Raw genomic sequence first — 24,123 nt, forward strand, 5'->3', positions numbered from 1 at the left:
CAAAGTTTGAAAACTGGTGGATTCGGTGGTCTCTTCCAGCTCTAAAATTTTCCGTCTCTTGTTCAGAAATCTGAGTTTGGAATCATCCAACAGCAATAGAATGGATTTTCTGGAGTGAGCAAATGTACAGAGAGCTGAGATTGTGGGCCATTTATTCTTGAACAGTCAGAAGCCATGCATTTCAGGTCTAAGTCTGCATTAGGACCTATCCTTTACAGTGAACGGGCTGTATTGATATTCCTTCCTGAGTGGTAGCAGAAGTTCTCAGTTGTTTCTTGATTTCCTAACATATTTCCAGGACCCCTGGGGTCTCCTTCCCATCCAGTTTAAAAATTTCTTGCTTAAACCATTATCTGCTGGCCCCTGCAAATAAGCTGTCCTTTCTTGGGCTTTCATCCCTCTAAGAAATGTCTCTTCTGCCCCTTGTATATGCGCTCGAACACATACATGCTTTCTGTCTGTCTCTCTCTCCAAATTTCTCTGTTATATCCTGCCCAGCCAAAGCCAAGATTTTACGATTCAGTGTAAGTACTGTCTTCAAAGGGTGACTGAGTACACTCCAACCCCCTACAGAACAATGTTTTATAGCCTACTCAAAGTCAGGTTGGCCGGCAAGTGTAGAACGGAACAGTTTTGATTGGACTGAGACAGCATTTTGGCAGAATATGTCTCCTAACCCAGGTCCAATTATCGCATAAGAAACTTGAGTGGATTATGTCATTTAAAAACTTATTTGGGACTAGGTTATCTGCCTATCACTCCCCCAAATAAAACCGAAGATGTAGGTGAAACTGAGAATGGGAAATAAGTTTCCAAAAATGATCTTAACTATTTCAAGGAAGTAAGGTAAAGTCAACTCCCTAAAAGGACTACCAAGACTCTAGGATTTTTACATGGTCATCATTTCGTGGCCCAAGAGCTATGTAGAATGGAGACAGTTGTTTGGAAAAAGCATCCTAGGTGGATAGCATGGGGCTGCAGTGGGAGGTGTTAGGATGTTGAAGGAGGGAGAGGAATCCTTAAGTTACCTGGAGGAGATGTTAGGAAGTAGCATTTCTTTCCTCTGGTGTTCAGCATCGACCTTACCGCTTGAGGACCTTCGTGAGAAGTAGCACACGCTCTTCCGTAGGCTGCAACTTGGCAGTTACAGCACATAGTACAGATGCCTGTTGTATTGCATCAAGTTTACATGGAGCATCAAGTTTTTTAAAAAATGAAACCATTATAAATTCTGGCAGTTTTTATGGTATAATTAAAATGTCTAACAGGATACCTCTGGGAAACTAAATGCAGTTTTACTATTTATAGAGCCAGCCGAGGTGGTGTTTCTTGCCAACTTTCATATCTTATGACCTATAAATTGCTCTTAATAGCTAATCTGTCATCTCAGCTTCTCATACAAGAAAGCTTGTTTCCTTATTAATCTGTTAATTTGCATCTGCAAAGGACATTTACAAATCCTTGGTTCGAAAACATTGCTGTATTAATGCTGGGCATTATAAATAATTTATCACCTGTGATAGCAACTCTTAGGTCTAGGTAATAGATCTTTCTGACACTGTGTTATTCTTCCAACCCTAATATAATTTTGATAAAAATAATTATTACGAAAGCTCCTCTGGCCCCACACTATTAGAAAAGGCTGACAGGTTACTATGGAGAAGCTGTAACGACCGCTAACCATTCTCTAAGCTCAGAGTCATAGATTCAAACCAACTGTTCCCACTTTGGCATAGTACGTGGTGGAAAGAATTCAGATGTGCACAAACCACCCTCTTTTCTTTTCAGTAACAAGTGCACAACAGGCCTCCAACCCTAGCTTTAGGTATTGGGACAAACTAGTTAGATTGAGTATGATAAAGCTGGCACCAATTATTGAGCACACACGCACAAAAATGATTGAAGAATCCCAAAGACCATATAATTAAAACTTGCCGGTTTGGGTGGTATTTAAGTCTCTTCCTCAGGCTGTTGGCTGTTCACAAATCTTAGAGATCCCCTTTCAGGAAGCATTCTTCTTACCAACAGCTTCAGTATTTAATTATTTTGTTTGTGTTTTGTTGATTTGTTTTATTCTCTATTTAAATCCAAGAAGGATTTGTGGGAGCAGGGCATAAAACATATATGGGAGGAAATCAGAGTAATGAGCGCATTAGGATTATGTCATAAGGCTGAAGCCAGGACAGAGTCCACACATATTATGGGATTCTGTCTAGGGAAACTCTGCATCGAGCCATAAGCTTCCTGGTAATCCAAACAAAAAGGTAAATTTGACCACTTATAATATTCACAGTTTTTTAAAAAGATAAAACCATAGCATCTCCTTGGTAGAAGCATTGAAATCTGAAAGAAATGTTTCCATTGGTCTTTAAAAAGATGACATTGGGTAATACTGTGGACAATGTCCTCAATAATACAGATAATAATTTCTTTTGATTATTTTTGTCCAGTTGGTTTTGTGTGACTGTTGAGTAGGTCACTCTGAGTGTTCATGACCATTAACCTTTTACACAGACTTACTTTATCAGCTCAGTTGCTGATAAGGGTAACTTTTCAAGCTACAGTACAGTTATTAAATAGAGTGTGTGTCATTTCAGACTGTAGGAAGTGCACAGACCCCATAGAACCTAATTCAGTCTCCTGTTTCTGAAGTTTTCTATTGGGGTGGCTATTGATTCCCTCTAAAGAGGCCTCCAGTTTGGCTAAAGTATTACCAAGTAGGCACTTGTCTCTGGGTTGAGACCCCTCCCCTGCTCACGCTCTGTGTCTCTTTCTCAAAAAATAAATAAACATTAAAAAAAATTTTTTAAAGAAAGCTTTTAAGAAGATTAACTAAGTTCTGATTTTAGTACTTAAATCTTCTCAGATTTAGTTTTTCTATAAAAATATCTAAAATTTCCACATCCATAGCCTATGGTAATTGGCAAATGCCTAAACTCTCATCATCCAGAAACATGATAATTCAAATAATTGAATGACTAGGTAGTGCTAACTTTAACTATGATGACTAGAGCATGAAAATTACTGACTTATGCTAAGTATCACATTGATAAGGCCTAGGCCAGCTTATGCTATAATAACAATAAATCCCCAAATCTCAGTGGCTTAAAACAACAAAGATTCCTTTCTTGTGCCCAGTGCATAGTCATTATGGGTCAGCCAGGGTCAGCCAGGGTCAGCTCTGTGCCATATTGCTCTGCTTGTCACTTGAAGTTCAATCCTGGTGAAGCAGTGTGTGGCAAAAGGAAGAGAGGACACAGTGAAGCACCCACCGTTCCTCAAGTTTCACCTGGATGCGATTACATGTATTGGCCAAAGAAGGTCATGTAGCCACTCACACCCGACTTCATGTAGGCAGCGATGGGAATCTTACCTGCTTGGAAGGAGAGAAGCCAGAATATTTGTGAACATCTCGAAAGACTGCGTTAGATATCAACGGTGCTTAAAATAAATCTTATTATATTCTAACTGGTTGTCATTTCAGCGAAGCATTATGTTGTTGGGACTACTGATCTCCCCTCTTTTTACCTGTTTCATGGAAATACATGAAAGTACGGATCTGATCGGGTCAGCCCCCTGCTTAAACTGGTGGCCACTATTGCCTCACTGGGTGGATTGTAAATTCCTCAGTGGAGGCTCAACTGTAATGTAGTCAAATGAGCATGAGAACTAGGGTCTGAAGTGTGTGGGTCTGAACCCTGGTTTTGCAATTAACTGCATACTTTTAGGCATGTCACGTTAACACTTTGAATCTAGTGTTATCTCACAAATGTATATGATAATAACAACACACTTCAAAGAGTTGTCATAATGATCAAATGAAGCAACATACACGGAAATGGAAAACGCTTTAGATTTTGCAAATTGACGGGCAGATAGAACTTCTCCATACCTGCTCCCCTGTAGCTACTGTCCCTACTCCCAGGTCTGAGTGGCTTCTTGCTCTCCAATAATTACATACACTGTCAGACGTCATGCCTTTGTTCATACTGTTACCATTTCCCAGAATTATCCACTCCTCAAAGGAGCAAAACTCCCAATTTATTTATTTTTAAATTAATAGACTTCATTTTGTAGAGCACTTTTAGATTTATAGAGAATCGAGGAGATAGTACAGAGAGATCCCACTTGCTTGCTCTCCTCCACTCAGTTTGCCCTATTCTTAACATTTTGTGTTAGTGTGATACAGTTGTTACAAATGACAAATCAGGGGTGCCTGGGTGGCTCGGTTGGTTGAGCGTCCGACTTCGGCTCAGGTCATGATCTCACGGTCTGTGACTTCGAGCCCCGCATCAGGCTCTGTGCTGACAGCTCAGAGCCTGGAGCCTGTTTCAGATTCTGTGTCTCCCTCTCTCTCTGCCCCTCCCCTGTTCACACTCTGTCTCTCTCTGTCTCAAAAATAAATAAACGTTAAAAAAAATTAAAAAAAAACCAAATGACAAATCAATATTGGTATATTATTGCCAGCTGAAGTTTACAGTTTACATCGTTTACATTAGGGTTCACTGTTGGTATTGTACAGCCTATTGACAATGCATTATGTCCTGTGGCCACCATTTAGGTATCATGCAGAAGCGTTTCACTGTCCTAAAAATTCTCTGTACTCCACTTATTTATTCATTCTTTCCCTGCAACCACTGATTTCCTGTTTTCTTTTTTCTTTTTCTGTAGTTTTGCCTTTTACAGAATGTCAATAGTTGGGATCATACAGTATGCAACCTTTTCAGACTGGCTTCTTTCATTAAGCAATGTATATTTAAGGGTTCCTGGATGTCTCTTTGTGGCACCATCCTTTCTTTTCAGCACTGAGTAATATTCCATTGTAAGGATGTCCCAGGGTTTATGCATTCACCTTTTGGAGGACGTCTTGGTTGCTTCCAGTTTTTAGTAATTATAAATTCATATGCAGGCTTTTGTGTGAATATAAGTTTTTATTTCATTAGGGTCAGTACATGGGAGCAGGATTGCTGGATCATATGGTAAGAATATGCTTAGTTTGTAGGAGACTGCCCAACTGTCTTCCAAAGTGCCTGTCCCATTTTGCATTCCTGCCAACAATGAAATGAGAGTTCCTGTTGCTCCACATCCTCACCAGCATTCTGTGTTGTTAGTTTTTTGGATTTTAGTTATTCTAATAGGTGTGTAGTGCTATCTCATTGTTTGAATTTTCAATTCCCTGGTAGCATATGATGTGAAGCATCTTTTCTTATGCTTATTTGCCATCATTATATCTTCTTTGGTGAGGGTGTCTATTCAGATCTTTTGCCCATTTTAAAATTGTTTTTTTTTTTTAATTTTTTGTTAAGCTTTTAAGGTTTTGTTTATTTGTTTGTTTGCATATTTTGGATACAAGCCTTTTGTCAGATATGTGTTTTGCAAATATTTTCTCCCAGCCTATAGCTTATCTTTTTATTTTCTTAACAGTATCTTTTGCAGAGCAGTTTTTTTTTACGTTTATTTATTTATTTGAGAGATACACTGCATGAGTAGGGGAGGGGCAGAGAGGGGGAGAGAGAGAGGATATCAAGCAGGTTCCATACCGTAAGTGCAGAGCCCAGTGTGGGGCTTGAACTCATGAAACCGTGAGATCATGACCTGAACCAAAACCGAGAGTTGGATGCTGAACCGACTGAGCCACCCGGGCGCCCCTACATAGCACTTTTAAATAAAGTTCAACTTATCACTTTTTTCCCCCATGGGTCATGCCTTTGGTCTTATATCTGAAAATTCAATTGCCAAACCCCAGGTCCCCTAGATTTTCTCTCATGCTATCTTCTAGGAGTTTTATAGTTCTGCATTTTACATTTTGATCTATGAGCCATTTCAAGTCAGCTTGTGTTAAAGATGTAAGGTCTGCGTCTAGGTTGACCTTTTTGCATATGTGCATGTCTGGTTGCTCTAGTACCCTTTGTTGAAAAGACTATCCTTTATCCATTGAATTACCTTTGCTCCTTTGTCAAAAATTAGTTGACTATGTTTATGTAAGCCTAGAGACTTTTCACGAATGGACGAAAAGATGAACAAATCAACCGACAGACCCTAAATATGCCAATGTCTGTGTCGGCTTTGACCACTTGAAGTAAAGTGCTTTTAGCAATATTAAGTGTTGGATGTGCCAATGATTCTAGAATACCCCTGGGTAAAGGGCGAATTTTCTCATGCCTACATTTGAAGAAGAATATGAGTAATGCGCTTCAGTATATGAAAATGATTATACATCTTACCATCAGTGGGGCAAGCGTCTTGTGTTGTCTTTTTAGTTCTGGTGACATAACTTCATGTTCTATTTTCTGGTCATTTTCTACCACATCTTTAAACTTTTTATTTAGTACTCACCACAGCACTGGAAGGTATTGTCCCATTTTACAGACAAGGAAACTGGGGCTCAAAAACATCACATAACTTGTGCAGCATCACACAGTTTGTCATTGAACCTGTGTGTGCCTGATCTGAGAGTCTGTCCCTTTTCTTCTACATCGCTCTCCCTCTTGGGTTGTAGTGGGTTAACCTAGGACCTTGGGATTGTGGATGCTGAACTCGCAGGCATGGAATACAAGGTGCATGTGGATTTAGTCAGTAAAGAAGAAAAACCACATTTCTGGTACTAGCTAGTGTATCCCCCCCCCCTTTTTTTAATGTTTATTTTTGAGAGAGAGAGAGCACGCAAGACCAAGCAGGGGAGGGGCAGAGAGAGGGAGACAGAGCATCCAAAGCAGGCTCTGCATTGATAACAGAGAGCCCGATGCGGGGCTCGAACTCACAAACCCTGAGATCATGACCTGAGCCCAAGTCGGTCGCTTAACTGATTGAGCCACCCCGATGCCCCTGTATTTACCCCTTTAAGAAACTACCTGCAGTATTCTTTGTATGTGCAGTTAATCTCCCCACAAAATATAACCCATATGAAAAATACATACAGTAAGAGTTGGGGGGGATTGCTAGATGTGAAGGAAAACAATCATAGGCTTTAAAATAATCTTTAATGGAAAATAAAGTAAAATAAAATAATCTTTAATGGTCATGTTATCAATGTGGTTATAGTTTGGGTAGTTTAAACTTTCTCTATTTTATGCTCAAGCTAAAAGTTTAAAGGTTTGAAAATGTATGAGCAAATTTCCTTCTTTAGTCTCATGAAACAGACTTGTCAGATGTGGTTCTTCTGCAAATATTCAGGTCACAGAGCAAAGGGTGAGGACTCCTGTGTGCTATGTCTACAGCTGATATCATGCTTTGGCAGGAACATGAGTAATTTATATCCTGTAGAAAGAGAAAAGTATTGTCTTATCCCAACCAGATAGTTTGTTAGCATAACTGTTTGTGTGCATTTTAGTATTCAAATACAGATGTTCCAAAATGTTTCCACTGTGGGAAGCAGCTGCTGCTATTCTAGCACAAAAATCTCAAAGAGATTAATCTACAAAGGCAGCGTGAACCTTAGTGGCAAATGTAGCATCTGCTTGAGGTGGGGCCTGTGATTCCCTATAGAGGGTGGATCTTCAGATTCTCGTTAACAGCCCGAAACCATGTTTCAGATCTAAGCTTATTCTACAGGAACAGGAACAAAGACAAGTGATTAATTTGTAATTCACTTAGCTGATAAATATCATCCCATGTTATTTGCCCAAGGGCTGTAAAACACTGGACTTTATTTCCTGTGGCAACTGATAGGAATATAGTTGTTTGGTCATAATGACTGATGTTTTCAGTTGCCATTACTGCCTTCTGCTAGGTGACAGAGCTTCGCCCAGCCAGCTTGCAGTCGTAAACCATCCATCCACACCTTAGTGATGCACTCACAGAGAACTTTATGGTTTCTGCAGGACACTCACATGCACTGCTTCATCTGTCCCCATCCTTGCCTTGGAAAGTATGTACACTGTCCTTATCAGTCCAATTTACATATAAAGGAAATCTGGATGAAGGAGTGAAGTGACTTCTCGGGGTTACACAGCCAGGGCTTCTGACTAAATCCTGTTCCATCCTTATATTGCATCAAGACTGCCTCTCTAATTTCAGAGGCTGTGATGTGTGCTTCATAAATTATATTATCCTTTCTAGAGATGCTGGTTTCTGGGATACCTGCCATGGAGAGCCACAGCCTGATGGCGCTGCCTAGTAACTGGAGGGTGCCCCAGGAAGAGCGAATATAGTAGTCCTCCCCTCATTTTCCCACACCCCAGAGGGGAAATGCCCCAATACTCCCTTTCCTTATGTTCAGAGAACTTCAGCCATGGAGCTCCTGTGTCTCCGTAGCATTTAGAGAAATGAAAATCCGAAGCAGGAGATCCCGTGGCTATCATTTGCCATAAGCTGGAAGTTCCTAGGATCAGAGATGCCTGGGGTGTTGTGCCTGCCCCAGGCCTTATAAAGTCCATCCCCTGCAGTGTTTGAGGGCTCATTGCCTCCAACCAGATCTACGATTTGGAATTATCTAGTGAATTATTTATGTTTTTTACATTTGACGGAGGCTCATGGCTGAGTTTGAAAACACTCAATTCCTGGTGCACTGCTGGGACCTAGAACTGTCTGGAAAACTGAGGCTCAGAGCAGTTAAGTTTCTAAAGGTCCCAGAGCTAGTAATGGGCAGTACAGTTTTAAATCAAATGTGTCTGATTCTCTTTTTTTTTCTTTTTTGAAGTTTCTTTATTTTGAGAGACAGATAATGTGAGAGGGGGTGGGGCAGAGACAGAAGGAGAGAAAGAGAATTCCAAGCAGGCTCCACACTGCCAGTGCAGAGCCTGTCGCAGGGCTTGATCCCATGAACCATGAGATCATGACCTGAGCTGAAATCAAAAGTTGGGTGCTTAACCATCTGAGCCACCCAAGCACCCCAAGTGTGTCTGATTCTAAGTTACACTAGCTCTTTAGTGAAAAATCTGTGTGCAACAAAGATTTCTAGGTAGGAGGGTTAGTGGACTGTGTTCTGCTCCTTAACCAGGCTTGGGTGGAGAACCCCAGAGAGTGAGGTGGGAGGACCCATTACAGAAGAAGAGGAAAGAGGCTCTGAGTCCCTAGGCCTGCAGCAAAGGAGGAAAAGGAGACTGTTGGGTGGGGGGAGGGGAGGTGTGGGCAGCAGAAAGGCCCGTGTGCAATGTGCTGATGTGCACTTCTAACCTTGTCCCAAAGAGACTCCTCAAGTGGGAAGCTGAGACCAGGATATGTCCAAGTGGTGTGCTCTTTGGTGACGTCATTGCTGCTCCTGCTAGAAACACACTACTGCAGCATTGTGACCTCTCTGGAATCATTTGTGCTCTTCTCTACTCAGAGAAAAACCCAAAAAAGTAAATTTCTAAGTATTTATTTCCCCTCTGTTTTCCCAAATCTCTTTGTTGGAACATCTGTGAAATGATAAAAGCAACTTAAAATGATATGGAACCCTTTGCAAATACACAATTTGCAGATACCATAAAGACGGTCAGTGCTTGAATTATTTTGATCAAGAACTGCTATTTCGCAGGCAAAGAAATAGAGTGGCAAATCACTCACTTCTATAAAATATTAATAAAAGTGTTCTGAAGTGTACGAAGAACACATCTCATAAAGAAATACCCTTGCTCCAGGTGGGACAGCCTTGCTTCCTTGTTATTCCCTAGCTTTGGGGCCCCAGTGGAAATCATTTGCCTACCTGTGACTGAGCACACCCTTGGTTCTGCCGGGATCACATGCTCCTGTCGAGAAGAGGGTTCATTATGAAGAAAGAAGGATACATGGGTTTAGCTGTAGGCACAGTATGAAGGAAGGGAAGGGTAGGCAAGTCTCCAACTTGTAGAATCAAAAGGTGGGTGGGAGATGGGTTAAACAGGTGATGGGATTAAGAAGGGCACTTGTGATGAGCATATAACCGGGTATCGTATGGAAGTGTCGAATCACTAAATTCTACACCCAAAACTAATATTACACTGTATGTTCATTAACTGGAATTTAAATAAAAACTTAATTATTAGCAATTAAAAAAATAAGGAGGTTAGAAAAAGCCCAGTGTAACTTCCCTTTTATGTCTCTGCAAAGGAGTTAGAAACCAAAGACCTAGAATCCAAGACTATATACACTTGGGGAAGATTCCAGAACCCTAGTAACTCTTTTGTTGTTTTTGTTGTCCCTATTGGGTTCACTCTATCAACATACAGTCCTTTTCTGAAACCTTTAAGACAAAAAAGGCTCACGTACTTTTCTTTACACAAGAACCACAGGTGAGGCCAGCATTGTGAGGAGACGAGGAATATAGCATCTTTGTGCACAGAGGCCAGGGTCAGAAGAGCCTCTAGGCATGAGGAACAAAGCTGGAAGAGTCAGTGTGGGCCTGAAAAGAGGTGGTGAGGCCAGATGGGGACCGACCCCCCCCCCCCAGTTAGAGGCCTAGGTTGGAACCACCCATTTTTTCCTCTGGGGTTTGTCCAAATCTAAGCCCTCCGTGGTAATCAGCACTGATAAAGTCCCACTGAGGGAACAAAAAGATAAGAGAACAGGATCCTCCAGTGGGTCCTGAGTCACAAAATTATCAATTATCATCCTAAACATCTCCCTTACCACTAATCTATCCATTTGCTTTGGGAGAAAGCATTAGAGAAATGCCCAAGAATGCAAAGACCCAAGCATGGATTTTTCATGAATTTCCTCGGCTATATTATATGTCATAACTAATTCTGGTTTTCCTCAACATTTTCTTACACTACAGAGGTTAGTGGCCATTAACAGAGTTATAGCAGAATACTAGAAATGTCAATAAGTCTTTAAACTAAAATGAAGGTTATACGGAACACAGCCTTTTTCTATGTTTCTATGAGATTAGGTATTAAAAGTTACTGATTAAACTACAGTTGTCTTTTATTAGGAACTTGCTGTTTGGATGGGCTCTTTTTCAGTTGTGCACAGGTCTGCAGCCCACTGATAGAAACACCATTAGGAGTTGAGTTGGATGGTCACAGGCAAACCCTGAACGTTTTATCTGCTAAAACAAGCCAAAGCCACTTTCTGATGTGCTTTTCATTCTCTGCTTTATCCTTTCCCCATCCAGGCAGCTTCATCAGCCCTGAGCAGTCTGGGCCACGTGTACACAGCCATTGGTGACTACCCCAATGCACTGGCCAGTCACAAACAGTGTGTTCTTCTTGCCAAGCAATCCAAAGATGAGCTTTCGGAGGCCCGAGAACTTGGCAACATGGGAGCTGTGTATATTGCCATGGGTGACTTTGAGAACGCTGTGCAGTGCCATGAGCAGCATCTGAAGATAGCCAAGGACCTGGGGAACAAGCGAGAAGAGGCCCGGGCCTACAGCAACCTGGGCAGTGCCTATCACTACAGGAGAAACTTTGACAAGGCCATGTCTTATCACAACTACGTGCTGGAGCTGGCACAGGAGTTGATGGAGAAGGCCATTGAGATGCGGGCCTATGCCGGCCTGGGCCATGCTGCCAGGTGCATGCAGGATTTGGAGAGAGCTAAACAGTACCATGAGCAGCAGCTGGGCATTGCTGAAGATCTCAAGGACCGGGCTGCAGAGGGGCGAGCGTCCTCCAATCTGGGTAAGGACAGGATTGCTTGCGGGATTTCAGGGTCAATGCCATGGGGCTGGAAATAGCTGAGGTAGCCCACTATCTCTTACAGGAATCTGTGTGTCTGTAGTCAAAAGAATCTCCGCATTGTGTGTGTTGTGTATTTCTTTTAGATATATTTCCTTAGAGCCTGCCTGGTCTAAATCACACGGTCCTTCCTGCCATCACAGTGCTGCAAGGATTAGAATTCTGAATACTGGAAAAACAAAACACCCCAACCTTGTAATCTGTTTAGAGAGAAGAGCAACCAGATTTATCTAATTAGAGAGAAAGAGAATGAAATCAGGATATAAAAGCTATGTTTGCTTTAAATGAAAGAGAAGCTGCTAGGAAGTCATCAATGGAAGGGAATTTGAGAAGAATTTTGTTTAAAGGGATTTCTTTACTTGGTGGCTTTAATGCCACAGGAAACCGTATTTTTGCCTCAAAAGTGTGTGTATTCACAAATGACGCTGCTAGTTTTAGTATAAATGCAAAATTATTTTTGAAAGATCTATTTAAATAAGTTAGATTTGCAGTCACTGTTTGATAGTACTTGGTTATAATTAAGACATAAATTTGGTGGAATTTATATGTCATGGTGAGAGACAGTAAGTATTGGTAACTGGCTGCTTTTTAGAAGACACTGTTACCTTGTTTCTACTCAAACAGATGTGGGTACACGATGAATGGAGGGAACAGATGCATTTGCAAGTATGAGCTGAACTCATCCCCGAGTCCCATTGTTTGTTCTGTGTCCACATGGACTCAGGGCAGGGAGAGGACAAGGAGAAGGTCGCCTTATTGCTACTAGTGTATGTTTATCAGGTATTAGTAGCAGCGGAAGGTAAAACTCAGCCCCCTTTTCTTACGACCTACAAAACCAAGGCACCCCCTTGTCTATTTATATAATTTTAGCACTCCTCCGTCACCTCTACCTCTGTTTATTGTAACCATATGTTTCCTGAATATAGTTGTTAGAAAATGTCTGGCAGATCCCTGGAGATTACTCTGAAGATAGTATCGAGATCCGAATGAGAGTCTAGAGAGTCTGATAAGAACCGTAGAAATAAGCTCTTGGCATTATATATTCATTCAATAGATTGCAAGTGTTTATTGAATCATTACTCAGTGTTGAATCCTGGAATAGTTGCCCTAGGGATAGAAATGTTAAAAAAAAAAAAAAAAAACTTTGCCCTCAAAGAGCTTACAATTTAGTAGGGAAAATAAGACAAATACATAGGGCAACAGTGGCTTCTCTACAAGACAGTATTAGTGATGCTGGCGTTTCCGTGAAATTGCAAGAAGGAAGACCCCAAGGGCTGAGAATAGCCTGGAAACTTCTTGGAGGAGATTATAGACCTCTTTACACCTTGAATAATAGGTGAGATTTGGCCAGGAATGAGATGGCATTGATGGGAAGGCATATGTAAAAGAACGGATTGGCATGTCTGAAGGACGGTGGCAGAGTACCCTTCAGGAATACACTAGAGGATGGCAGATTAGTATGAAAACTAGGCAAGAGATACACTAGCAGAAACTCCTGAGGGTTTTGAAACGTAGGAGTAAGAAGATAGACTAGATATTTAAGGAAGGCAAGTGAGTGGCACGTAGGATAGATTGGAGGGCTTGGAACGTGGAGTTTAGAAGGCTGTGCGTATTGACCATTCAGATTTTCTTTATCATCTTGTGTCAGGTTTGGTAAGTTGTATTTTCCAGAGACTTTGCTCGTTTCATCTAAGTGTTGAATTTAGTGACATTAAGTTGTTCATAATATTTTCTTATTTTCTTTTTAGTGCTTGTAGGCTATCTAGTGAGGTGCCCTCTTTCAGTTTTGTTACTGGTAGTTTGTATTTTGTACCTGAAAACCACCTCACCACCCCCCCCCCCCGCCCCCGTTTCTGGATCATTCTACTTAGAGATTTATCAGTTTTCTTGATCTTTTTGAAGAACTGAGTTTTGCTTTTGTTAATTTTTTTATTGCTTGTTGTCTCTTTTCTATTTCACTTATTTCTGGTTGTTTTTTTTTTTTTTATCATTTTCTTCTTGCTACTGACTTTGCTAGCTTCTTAAAGTCAAACCTCAGGTGATTGACCTTGACCTTTCTTTTTAATACAAGCATTTAAAAATATAAAATTTCTTTAAACACTGCTTTACCTGCATCTAATAATTTTTACCAGAGTATGTTTTTATCTTCACTGAACTTAAAATATTTTCTAGGATCATTTGTGATTTCTCTTTACCTCCTAGATGGCTTATTTAATTTTAAATATTTTGGATTTTCCTAGACACATTATTATCATCAAATTTAGTTTATTTATTTTTAAATTTAGCTTAATTTCATTGTGGTCAGAAAACATACTTTGTAGGATTTCAGCAGATGTAATGTCATAGATGTCAGTCACAGTGGTGATGGTGCTGCTCAGGTCATCTTTGTTTTGATTTTCTTTCTTTCTTTCTTTTTTGTCTGTATGTTTTGTCAATTGCTAAGGAGATTGTTAAATCTCCAATTATTATTGTGATATTGTCTGTTTCTCCATTTGCTTCTGTGAAACATGGCTTCATAGACTTTGAAATTCTGTCATTGGACAAATGTTCATTTGTGTGTTTGTCTTCCTGACAGATTGACCCTTTTATCATTATGAAATATTTCTTTTTTTGTCAATGGTCATACCTTTTTGTCTTGAAGTCTACTTTATCTTCTACAAATATACTCACTGCTACTTTCTTATACCTGTTGTTTGTATGGTCCATCTTTTTCCATCTCTTTACTTTCTATTTAATCTGTGTCTTTAGTTTGTTAACTGCAGATAACATCTAGTTTGATTTTGCTTTTTTATTGATTTTGACAATCATGGCCTCTTAATTAGAGAATTTCACTCATTTAACATTTGATGTCATTATTGGTGTTATATTTAGGTCTGTCATTTTACTGTTGGTTTTCTGTTTGTCCCATTTATATTTTGTTTTCTGTTCTTCCTTTCCTACAATCTGTGGTTAATTTAGTCAGATAGGTTTTATTTTAACTTGTCTATTTGCTTTTTAGCTTTACCCCTTTGCATTTATTTTAGTGGTTGCTCGAAGATTGCATTATATTATCCTTAAATTTTCACAATCTACTTTGAGCTAATGCCACACCACTTCCCTTAAAATGTAAGCGCCTCACAACTTTATAAACCCATTGATTCCTTACTCCCTGTTCTTTATGCTGTAGTTGTCACATATATTACTATGTCTATATTCTTTGTAAACTTCACAATACAGTGTGTTTTTTTGTTCTATACAGTTATATTAAAGAATTAAGAGGAAATAGATTTTCTGTTTACGCACTTATTTATCATTTATGGTACTTGCAGTCATTCATGGAGATCCGAGTTTCCATCTGGTATCATTTATCTTCAGTCTAAAGAACTTCATGTAGCATTTCTTGTAGTGCAGGTGTGCTAGTAATGAATTCTTTTCATTTTTACTTACTTTAAAATGTCTTTATTCACCTTTGTTCTTGAAGGATATTTTTGGTGGATACAGAATTCTAGGTTGATGGATTTTTTTTAAAAAAGCAGTTTCAAGTAGTCTTTCCATTGTTTTTTGGTCACTATTATTTTGATGATATGTTAGTAGAATTGAAAGTATGTAGAGCATGTGCTAATTCTTTCTTGATTGCTTTCAAGATTTTCTCTACTTTGGTTTTTAGCAGTTTAACTGAAATTTACCTAAATGTGGATTTCATTATATTTTTCCTTCCTCTGCTACTTTGAGCTTTAGAATCTACAGATACAGATCTTTCCCCAAACTTAGGAATTTTTTACCTATTATTTTTTCAAATGTTTCTTCTTGCCCATTCCCTCTTTCCTCTGTTCATGAGACTCTGCATTACTCTTAAGTCTTTCAATATTGTGCTATGTATTACTGAGGGTCTGTTCACATTTTAAATCTTTTTTTCTCTATATTCTTCAGATTTGAAAATTTCTGTTAATCTGCCTTTAAGTTCAATAACTCCTTATTCTGTCATGTCCAGTCTGCTTTTAAACCCATCCAGTGATACCAAGTTTGAGATTCCCAAAGACTATTCTCACTTCAGACATCAACCATGAGCATGGGTCTCCAAGACCACCCTCGGGTTCAGTAATTCACTAGAAAGACTCCCAGAATTCACTGACAGCTGGTATACTCATGGTTATGGTTTACTACAACGAAAGGATTCAGATTAAAGTCAGCCAAGGGAAGAGACACATGGCAGGAGAGTTCTAAGCAGGAAGCTTTCCGTTGTCTTCTCCCAGTAGAGTCACAGACAGTGCCAGTGCCTGAAAAGCAACAATATCTGACAATATGCACAGACTATTATCAATCAGAGAGGCTCACTTGAGCCTCGCTGTCCAGTTTTTATTGGATCTTGGTCTCGTAGATAGGTTGACCACCTGCTTGGGCGATCTTCATTTCCAGCCCTCCGAAGGTTGAGCTGAAAAGCCCCACTGTAAATCACACGGTTAGCATCAACTATTTGGCAATGGTCAACACCCTCACGTAAACAAAGACACTCTTAGAGCATTCTGAGGGCTTAGAGATTGCTTCCCAGAGCTGAGGGTAAAGTCCAGACCTCTCTTTGGGCAAGGTTAATTCTTTACTGCGTAAGTGAATTTTTTATCAGACATATATTGTATTTTTAGCTTTAGAATTTGTTTCTATTAATAAACATTTCAGTTTTTCTGCTAAGATTTATGTTTGCTCACTACATCTATTTTTCCTGTACATAGCCAAGCCTATTTATTACAAAAGCTTTTATTTATTTTTTTATTTTTTTTCAACGTTTATTTATTTTTGGGACAGAGAGAGACAGAGCATGAACGGGGGAGGGTCAGAGAGAGAGGGAGACACAGAATCGGAAACAGGCTCCAGGCTCTGAGCCATCAGCCCAGAGTCTGACGCGGGGCTCGAACTCACGGACCACGAGATTGTGACCTGGCTGAAGTCGGACGCTTAACCGACTGCGCCACCCAGGCGCCCCTACAAAAGCTTTTAAAACCTTGTTTGCTAAGCCTGTGTGAGTCACCTCAGAGTTAGACCCCGTTATTTTTTAAATCCAGTATAGTTAACATACAATGTTGTGTTAGTTTCAGGTATACAATATAGTGATTCAACCATTCTATACATTACTCCGTGCTCCTCATGGTGAATATACTCTTAATCCCCTTCACCTGTTTCACCTACCTCCCCACCGGCCTTCCGTCTGGTAACCATCAGTTTGTTGTCTGTAGTTAAGAGTCTATTTCAGAGGTAGACCCTATTGATTGCCTGTTGTTAATGTTGTTTTATAACAGCTTTATTGAGATATAATTCACATACTGTGCAGTTTACCCAATTAAAGTGTATAATTCAGTGGTTTTTAATATAGTCACAGAAGTGTGCATTGATTGCCTTTTGTTTTGAATATGAGTCACATTTAATGTTTCTTTGTATATTTAATAATATGGGATTATATCCAATATTGTAAATGTTACTTTAGAGAGACTATGGATTCTGATATATTTCTCTTAACAGTATTTTGTTGTTGTTGATCTTTTACCCGTTAACTTGGCTTAATTCAAGCTCCAAATTCAGTCTTTGTGGTGGGCTGCAGCTGAAATGTGTGTTCTGATCTTTTAGCTTTAACTAGGCTGCTTAGATTCAGCCTTGCACATGCATATTTCAGGAGATAGAGATTGGGGTAGAATTTATACTCAGAATTGAAGGCTTCCCACTGTGGCTCATTCTTCTAGTTCTCCAAGCCAGTAACATTGTGTTTCTACCTGTGTTGTAGCCTGACCACATGTCACTAATTGGGGCTTTCCCTCTGGCCACAACACCCCCCCCCCCAAAAAAAAGGTTCCCTGGCATTTCAAAAATAGGAGACTTAACCAATGCTATTCCTTTCTTCAAAGGGTCAACTCCAACCCTCCTACAGTTCCTCACTGATTTTGGTTACACTGGGTCTCTTTGTGGATTCCTCCCCCTGCATCCCTCCCGGCCACTCCCCACCCCCTGAGACCTTATAACTATAAAGTTGGGCTTTATATAGACATGGGCTGGTCTGAAAGGAGCTTCTCCTCCATTACTGGAAGTGGAGCTCCTCCTATTCATTTCGGACCATTAAAGTTTGCCTTGGGCACCTTTGTGCCCTGGAAAGATCAACAGTGATCTCCTCATGGCTGAGTTGAGAGATCTTTTGACAGTTCTTTTTTTTTTTTCTTAATTTTTTTTAACTTTTTTTTTTTTTTTTTTTTGAGACAGAGAGAGACAGAACATGAACAGGGGAGGGGCAGAGAGAGAGGGAGACACAGAATCAGAAGCAGGCTGCAGGCTCTGAGCCATCAGCCCAGAGCCCGACGCGGGGCTCAAACTCACGGACCGCGAGATCATGACCTGAGCTGAAGTCGGCCGCTTAACCGACTGAGCCACCCAGGCGCCCCGACAGTTCTAAATTTCCCTAGTCATATGCAGCATTTGTATCCTCAGACTTTTCCTTGAAATTCTCTCCTCTTCTATTGTCTGTGAAGTACTGCCCTCCTGATTTTCTTCTTGACTGCTCTTTCTGGACCTTTTACATTGGCTTTTATTGTCCCTCTTTAAAAAAAAAAAAATAAGCAATTTAAAAAAGTTACAAAAGTGATACTCACTTCTGTAAAAGAAAAAAAAATCTTATGATACCAAAGTGAATAAAGTAGAGAAAGATCCACCTTCTTACATTATTTACCTTCCCTGTTCCACTTCTCACAGTTCACCACTGTTAACAATTTGGTTAGAATCTTTCCAGACCTTTTTAGTATGTACATAAACACGTGGCAATACAATCCTATGTATAAATATACACATGTCTACAGATTATTCCTTTTTTTCCAAAACTTCCATCATAGTACATAGACTTTCCTACAGCCTGCTTTTTTAATTCTACCTTCTAAGGCCTTTTTCTGTGTCATTCAGATAACCTACCTTATTTTTAACGGTTCCTTTCCATTGTATTGCCATTTGTTAAATATGGGAGTTCTTGTCTTTTGTTCCTTGATTGTTTTCTGTTCTTTCTTTGTATATCTCCCTTTACTGTTTTTACCAGCGTACCTTCAACTACAGCTTTAGTGTGCATTGTTTCTCAATCCATACGCACCAGCACTAACCTCCTGCCTGAGCATCATTTGCAAATTTCCATTGGCCTGGTGGATACTCCTTCCGATTTTCATGCTGATCTGTCAGAGTTAGTGAGTCCAGATGTGAAGTCTCTTTGTCCTAAATTGAGTTCTTCTAGCTTCTCTAAGTTTGGTGATGACAGCCTTACTCCTCTGGCTATCTGTACTAATTTTCCATTGCTGCTGTAACAGCCACAAACTTAGTGGCTTAACACAAATTTATTTTATCAACAAGGCTGGTTTCTTCTGCAGGCTCTAGGGGACAGTCAGCTTCCAGTGGCTGCCTGGATTCCTTGGCTTGTGCCTCTTACTCCACGTATGGCGTGCAGCATTCCTTTCTGCTTCTGTCACTGCACTGCCCTCTCTGCCGCCCCGACTCCTTTCGCATCCCTCTTACAAAGACTGTCATGATTACATCAGACTCCCCTGCACAATCTAGGACAGTCTCCTCACCTCAAAGCCCTTAATTTAATCACACCTGCAAAGGCCCTTTTGTCATATAAAGTGACATTCACAGGCTCTAGGAAGTAGGACGCGGACATATGGGGGCGGGGGTGGCATTATTCAGCCTGTCTTAGAAATCTCAAATCATCTTTGCTTTCTTCCCTTTTTTTCTCAGTTGACTGACAGTCTAACAGTTGTCAAATAAATATTCTCATAAGGGTTCTTTTCTTTCATTGTCCCTTCCTGGTTGCCCAGGTGGCTGCATTAGCCTACTAGTTGGGTTTTCCTTACCACCATGCCCTCCCTTCCATGTTTCCTCCACCCCACACATCAGTATGAGACCGATTCTCCCAAAACTGCTCTGCAGGTAGTAGTTGCTCCACAGTGCACACAGCTGTGTGGTCAGGGTCCTTACCTTAAAGTGGGGCTTGTCACGATTTCTAGTATTTAACTGCACTGTTCCTCTGTACATACTATTTACTTTCCCTGAAATTGGGCTTTTCCACCTTCCCTTTATCTCACCACACTGGCTGTGCTCTTATCCTTGACTATATTTCCTCAAGCTATTTTTTCCACTTAGGCCTTTTGCATCCCTATCTTGCTCGTTTAACGTTTACCCATCTTTTTTTTAGGATCATTCTAAATACTGTTCACTACTTGAAGTCTCTTGATAAAAAGTAAGTCTTTCTCTCATCTCAGCCCTAGGAACACTTACAAAATTTCTCTTATTTATATTCAATCACAAATTTTGGTTATTTGTGTACTTGTATAGGTACCTCTACTGGATTAGAACTCAATGGAAGTATGAACAGCATTCTATCTACAGTCTCTGTATCACTGAGTAGAACCCCTATAACTATATCTACATAGTGGATACTCAGTAAATGCTTATATAGTTAGATTGAATGAGTGAAAGCTTATCCCCAGATGTTGTGCCCAGATGATTGGAGGAAGAGTGGTTCCTTTTAAAAGAAACAGGAAGGCTGACAGGAAGAACTAGTTTGGGGAAGCAGGTGATGTTTGGTTTTGTGCATGTCCCATATGCATTTCTCTCACTTAATGTAACATGATTAAATGCTACTGGAAAGAGGTATTAAGAGGGCATCATCTCAATGGCATTATAAGATAAAGACAGAAAGCCAGCCAGTGAGACTGAGTTAGGATCACAGAGGGTAGAGGGGATCCAGGTTGAGGTTAGGGAGAAGAGAGCTTCAGGACGTGGAGGACATATCACTTTGATATCACAGAAGCCAAGGACAATGAGATTTGAGCCATTAAGAAGGTTTTCTGACAATAGAAACTTCCTGTGCACATCTGAGGGGGAAGTGGCTAGAACTTGTGGAGATGGAGAGAAGGTAGAGAAGACAAGAAATCTTTGTCCTTGGTGTTCAGCACGTACTGATATTTATTATCCACCTTTATTTATTTTAAGATAAAAGAAGTAGAAATGACTTAGACTCTTCAAATTTCTTATGAACAATAACAAATAGCCTAGCTGTTTTCTAAGCATGTGTCTTTGTGAAAATATTGTTAATGCTAATTTTGGCTTAGAAAATGTCCATCTTTTCTTTTATACTCAAAACAACTGTAGTCGCATGACAGTACTTCTGTAGCCTCTGGGTTTTTGGTGGCCTTCTTTATGATCCTAATTTAGGCACTTTGGAGTCAGATCTCAGGCCGTAGAGTAGGTCACTGGAACAAAGCCTCAGTTAAAGTCCTCAGTCATCATCCTAGGTCTTCTCATTCACTGGAGACAATTGCCTCTCATCTTACTTGGGGTGAGCTACAGTCAGGAAAGTGAGAAGGGAGACCACTAAAAGGATGGCTAGTTTCAGTTTTTCTTTCCTTCCTCCCTCCCTTCCTTTCACTTTTCTTCCTTTTTTTCCTTTTCTTTGTTTTTTTTCTCTCTCCCTTCCCTTCCCTTCCCTTCCCTTCCCTTCCCTTCCCTTCCCTTCCCTTCCCTTCCCTCCCCTCCCCTCCCCTCCCCTCCCCTCCCCTCCCCTCCCCTCCCCTCCCCTCCCCTTCCCTCTCCTGCCTCTTTTCCCCTCTCTCTCTCCCTCCATTATAGCCTTCCTTCCAGATGAGGGTGACCTCTTAGTTTGCCACTATGCCCCTGGAATATGTATAAAGGTGAACACATTTCAGAAGCTACTTCCCACATACAACAGTGTCCAGGCTGGTTTTGTTTCTAGTATTGGGTCAAATATGAGAGAGAGAGACCCCATCAAATCCTGGGGTCAAATATCTAACAATCCATCTATGGAAAATAATTGAAATTTAAAAAATAACTGTCCCTTTTTAGTCGAAAAGACAGATCTAGAAGGTAGCTTCTTTGGGAGAGAAAAGGAAGTGGTTCATGAATTCATTTGTTCATTTAATCATTCATTCTTTTGTTCAACAAACATTTATTGAACATTAGTTATGAGATAGGCACATTAGTGCCTACATTTTAATGAGAAAAACCAATGTAGTTCCAGCCCCTATGGAGCTTATGGTTTTCCATCTAACAGGCATGTACTGAGACCTGCTCTATGCCACATTTGCATTCACTTTCATATTTAATCCTCTCCACAAACCTATGAGGTCAGGAGTATTAATTAATTTTACATATGAGAAAATCACAGCCCAGGTAGGTTAAAAAAACTCGATCCATTTAGTCTCAGGAGATCCATAGTGTGAAAGACTCATTAAGATCTCATAAAACAATGCTTGGCCTTTTTGTACCATGTTTTCAAACCATCCTGGGAGTCATGTGTCAGAGTAAAAGTTTGGTAGCTCTTCTGGTGGGTAAACGTCAGGCCTCTCATTTGCAGTGCCGCAAATGATAAATGATAATCGCCAGAAGCGCTGACTTTCAGCTGTTCTAATTCTAAGATTTAAGAAATGTCACCTAAATAACTATATTGAAAAATTAAATTTTGGCAATGTGAATCAGAAAGTTCTGAATCCCCAAGGAAAGGGGGACAACACCATCATATAGGTCTACATAATGGATACACATATTGTACCTTAATTATATATTATTCCTGAATAAATTTTATGAATTAAATCATGACTATGAAGATATGTAGAACTCAGTATTCTAAAAAATCTTATGATAAATTTACTTTGTATATGAAAAAATATTCTGTAACCTGGCACTCACTCTATTTCATCTGTTTTTCACATTTCAATTTTTATGTGTTGGAGACAGGGAGAGAGACCTGGCTTTATAAGTAAAATGTTTATAATAATTGTGGGTAGTAATTAATTTACACTGAGTGTTTTCTTTGGAAATCCACAGTGTGATTTGTGGAGCCATCTTCATTTTTTTTTAACTTCTTTTTAATGTTTATTTATTTTTTGAGACAGAGAAAGAGAGAGAGAGCATGAGCAGAGAAGGTGCAGAGAGAGAGGGAGACACCGAACCCGAAGCAGGCTCCAGGCTCTGAGCTGTCAGCACAGAGCCTGATGTGGGTCTCAAACCCACAAACCCATGAGATCATGATCTAGCCAAAGTTGGACACTTAACTGACTGAGCCACCCCGGTGCCCCATATGGGGCCATTTTCAAAATAACTGCTCAAGATGCCAAAGGGTCTTTGAGACATCCCTTAGAAGTTCTTGGCATGGCAATGTGATTTCACCATATTTGTGTTTTACAGCACTTGTTGGTCTTTCTAATAGCCCTGTGAAGTAAACTATTGTTATTCAGAGATTACCGAATGTTTGTGCGTCACCCAAGATTATAGAGTGAGAGGCAGACTTGAGGCTGGACTTCAGGTCTCTGATTTGATCCATGTCCACAGACCCTTCTGTGAGGGAACATACCCACTAGAAGGGTGGACTCCACTAAGGAGCTATGCTAGGATTACCCCGCCTAGGGCTCAAAGCCAATGATGCTTCCTCTTCTGCACACCGTCCCCCCCACCCAACCCTTCATAGTAGAAGATGGAAAAGAAGAAGCGCCACTAGAAGGGTTATAGGTCACCTTGAAGCAGTGGTCCCTGCTTGTGCCCAGGGACAAAACAGCAAGTGCTCCTAGAGAAGTATAGGCACCATCAGAACGGAAGAGCCCTTTCTTCTCTTTTCCCAGAGAAGCTGTTGTCTATTGAGTACTTGCACTGAGATAGACACTTTGCGTACATTATTTCATTCTCACTACAAAGCTGTGTGGTAGGCATAGAAGGAAAGATGCTGGCTCAAATTCAGTGGCAAGATCCAAACTCGGGTCCGTATGCTGTCCTTTAATACAGCTCACAGGCCCCCTCTGGGACCCACACATTCACTGAGCAGTTAGTTCTGCTTGAAAAGTGTAGCTGAGACTACACAGATCGTCAGAATCTAATAATGTCCATGGTATAGGAAGCCAAAGCACGCACCTCTGCTTTCCATTCAAAGCAGTTCCTGTTAAGTGTCATGAAAAGGGGAAATGTAAATAGCAAAAAAAAAAAAAAAAAAAAAAGTGACCCAGAGATGGAAAAAGATATTTCTAGACATCTAAAGAAAGTAACAGGAATGTGCTTTCCCTGCCTGAAAGGAAAAATGAGAAATGGGGAGCATCAACCAAGACAGGAGTTTTTCTGATCAAGCACCAGAGGATTCACAGAAGATGATTCAGACCCTCATTAAGGTTGTGACATGCACATCCCGTGCTGTGCCCCACACCTATCAGTGCCTAATAAATATTAATAATATTTACTCTCTACTTTAGGTCAAGATTTGTCACCCTGCTTGTCTAGACATTGCTATTTAAAAGGAGCTGTGATTTGCTTACAGATACAGTGCATCTGTAAACATGTGAGCAGAGGCAGACGGGGCGGTAAATCTTGGTCAGAGCCGCACTTTGGACCGTTGCAGGAGAGGCTGCAAAACTGTTGTTGGAATAATGAAGTGGATGCTTGCTGCCAGATCCCAGAGTTCTGTCTCCAGCAGGCAGAGTCTTGCAGTAAATTAGCTTATGTTTCAGCTTGGCAGTTGGCACTTGGTTCATTTGTAGATGCTAATTGTAAT

At 40.4% G+C, this 24,123-nt stretch overlaps 1 protein-coding gene across 4 annotated transcripts in view; it reads left to right on the top strand.

Moving 5' to 3' along the window:
- The window catches only part of TTC28 (tetratricopeptide repeat domain 28), a 627,778-nt gene that overhangs the window by 434,761 nt on the left and 168,894 nt on the right, over positions 1-24,123 (top strand). For all 4 annotated transcript variants that reach the window (XM_023241623.2, XM_045042316.1, XM_045042317.1 and 1 more), the window contains one exon: positions 11,015-11,522. In XM_023241623.2, coding sequence (XP_023097391.2) covers positions 11,015-11,522 — 508 coding nt within the window. The remainder of the gene's footprint in view (positions 1-11,014; positions 11,523-24,123) is intronic.

Source organism: Felis catus, chromosome D3 (genome assembly GCF_018350175.1).
Source record: "Felis catus isolate Fca126 chromosome D3, F.catus_Fca126_mat1.0, whole genome shotgun sequence".
Taxonomy (NCBI): Eukaryota; Metazoa; Chordata; class Mammalia; order Carnivora; family Felidae; genus Felis; species Felis catus.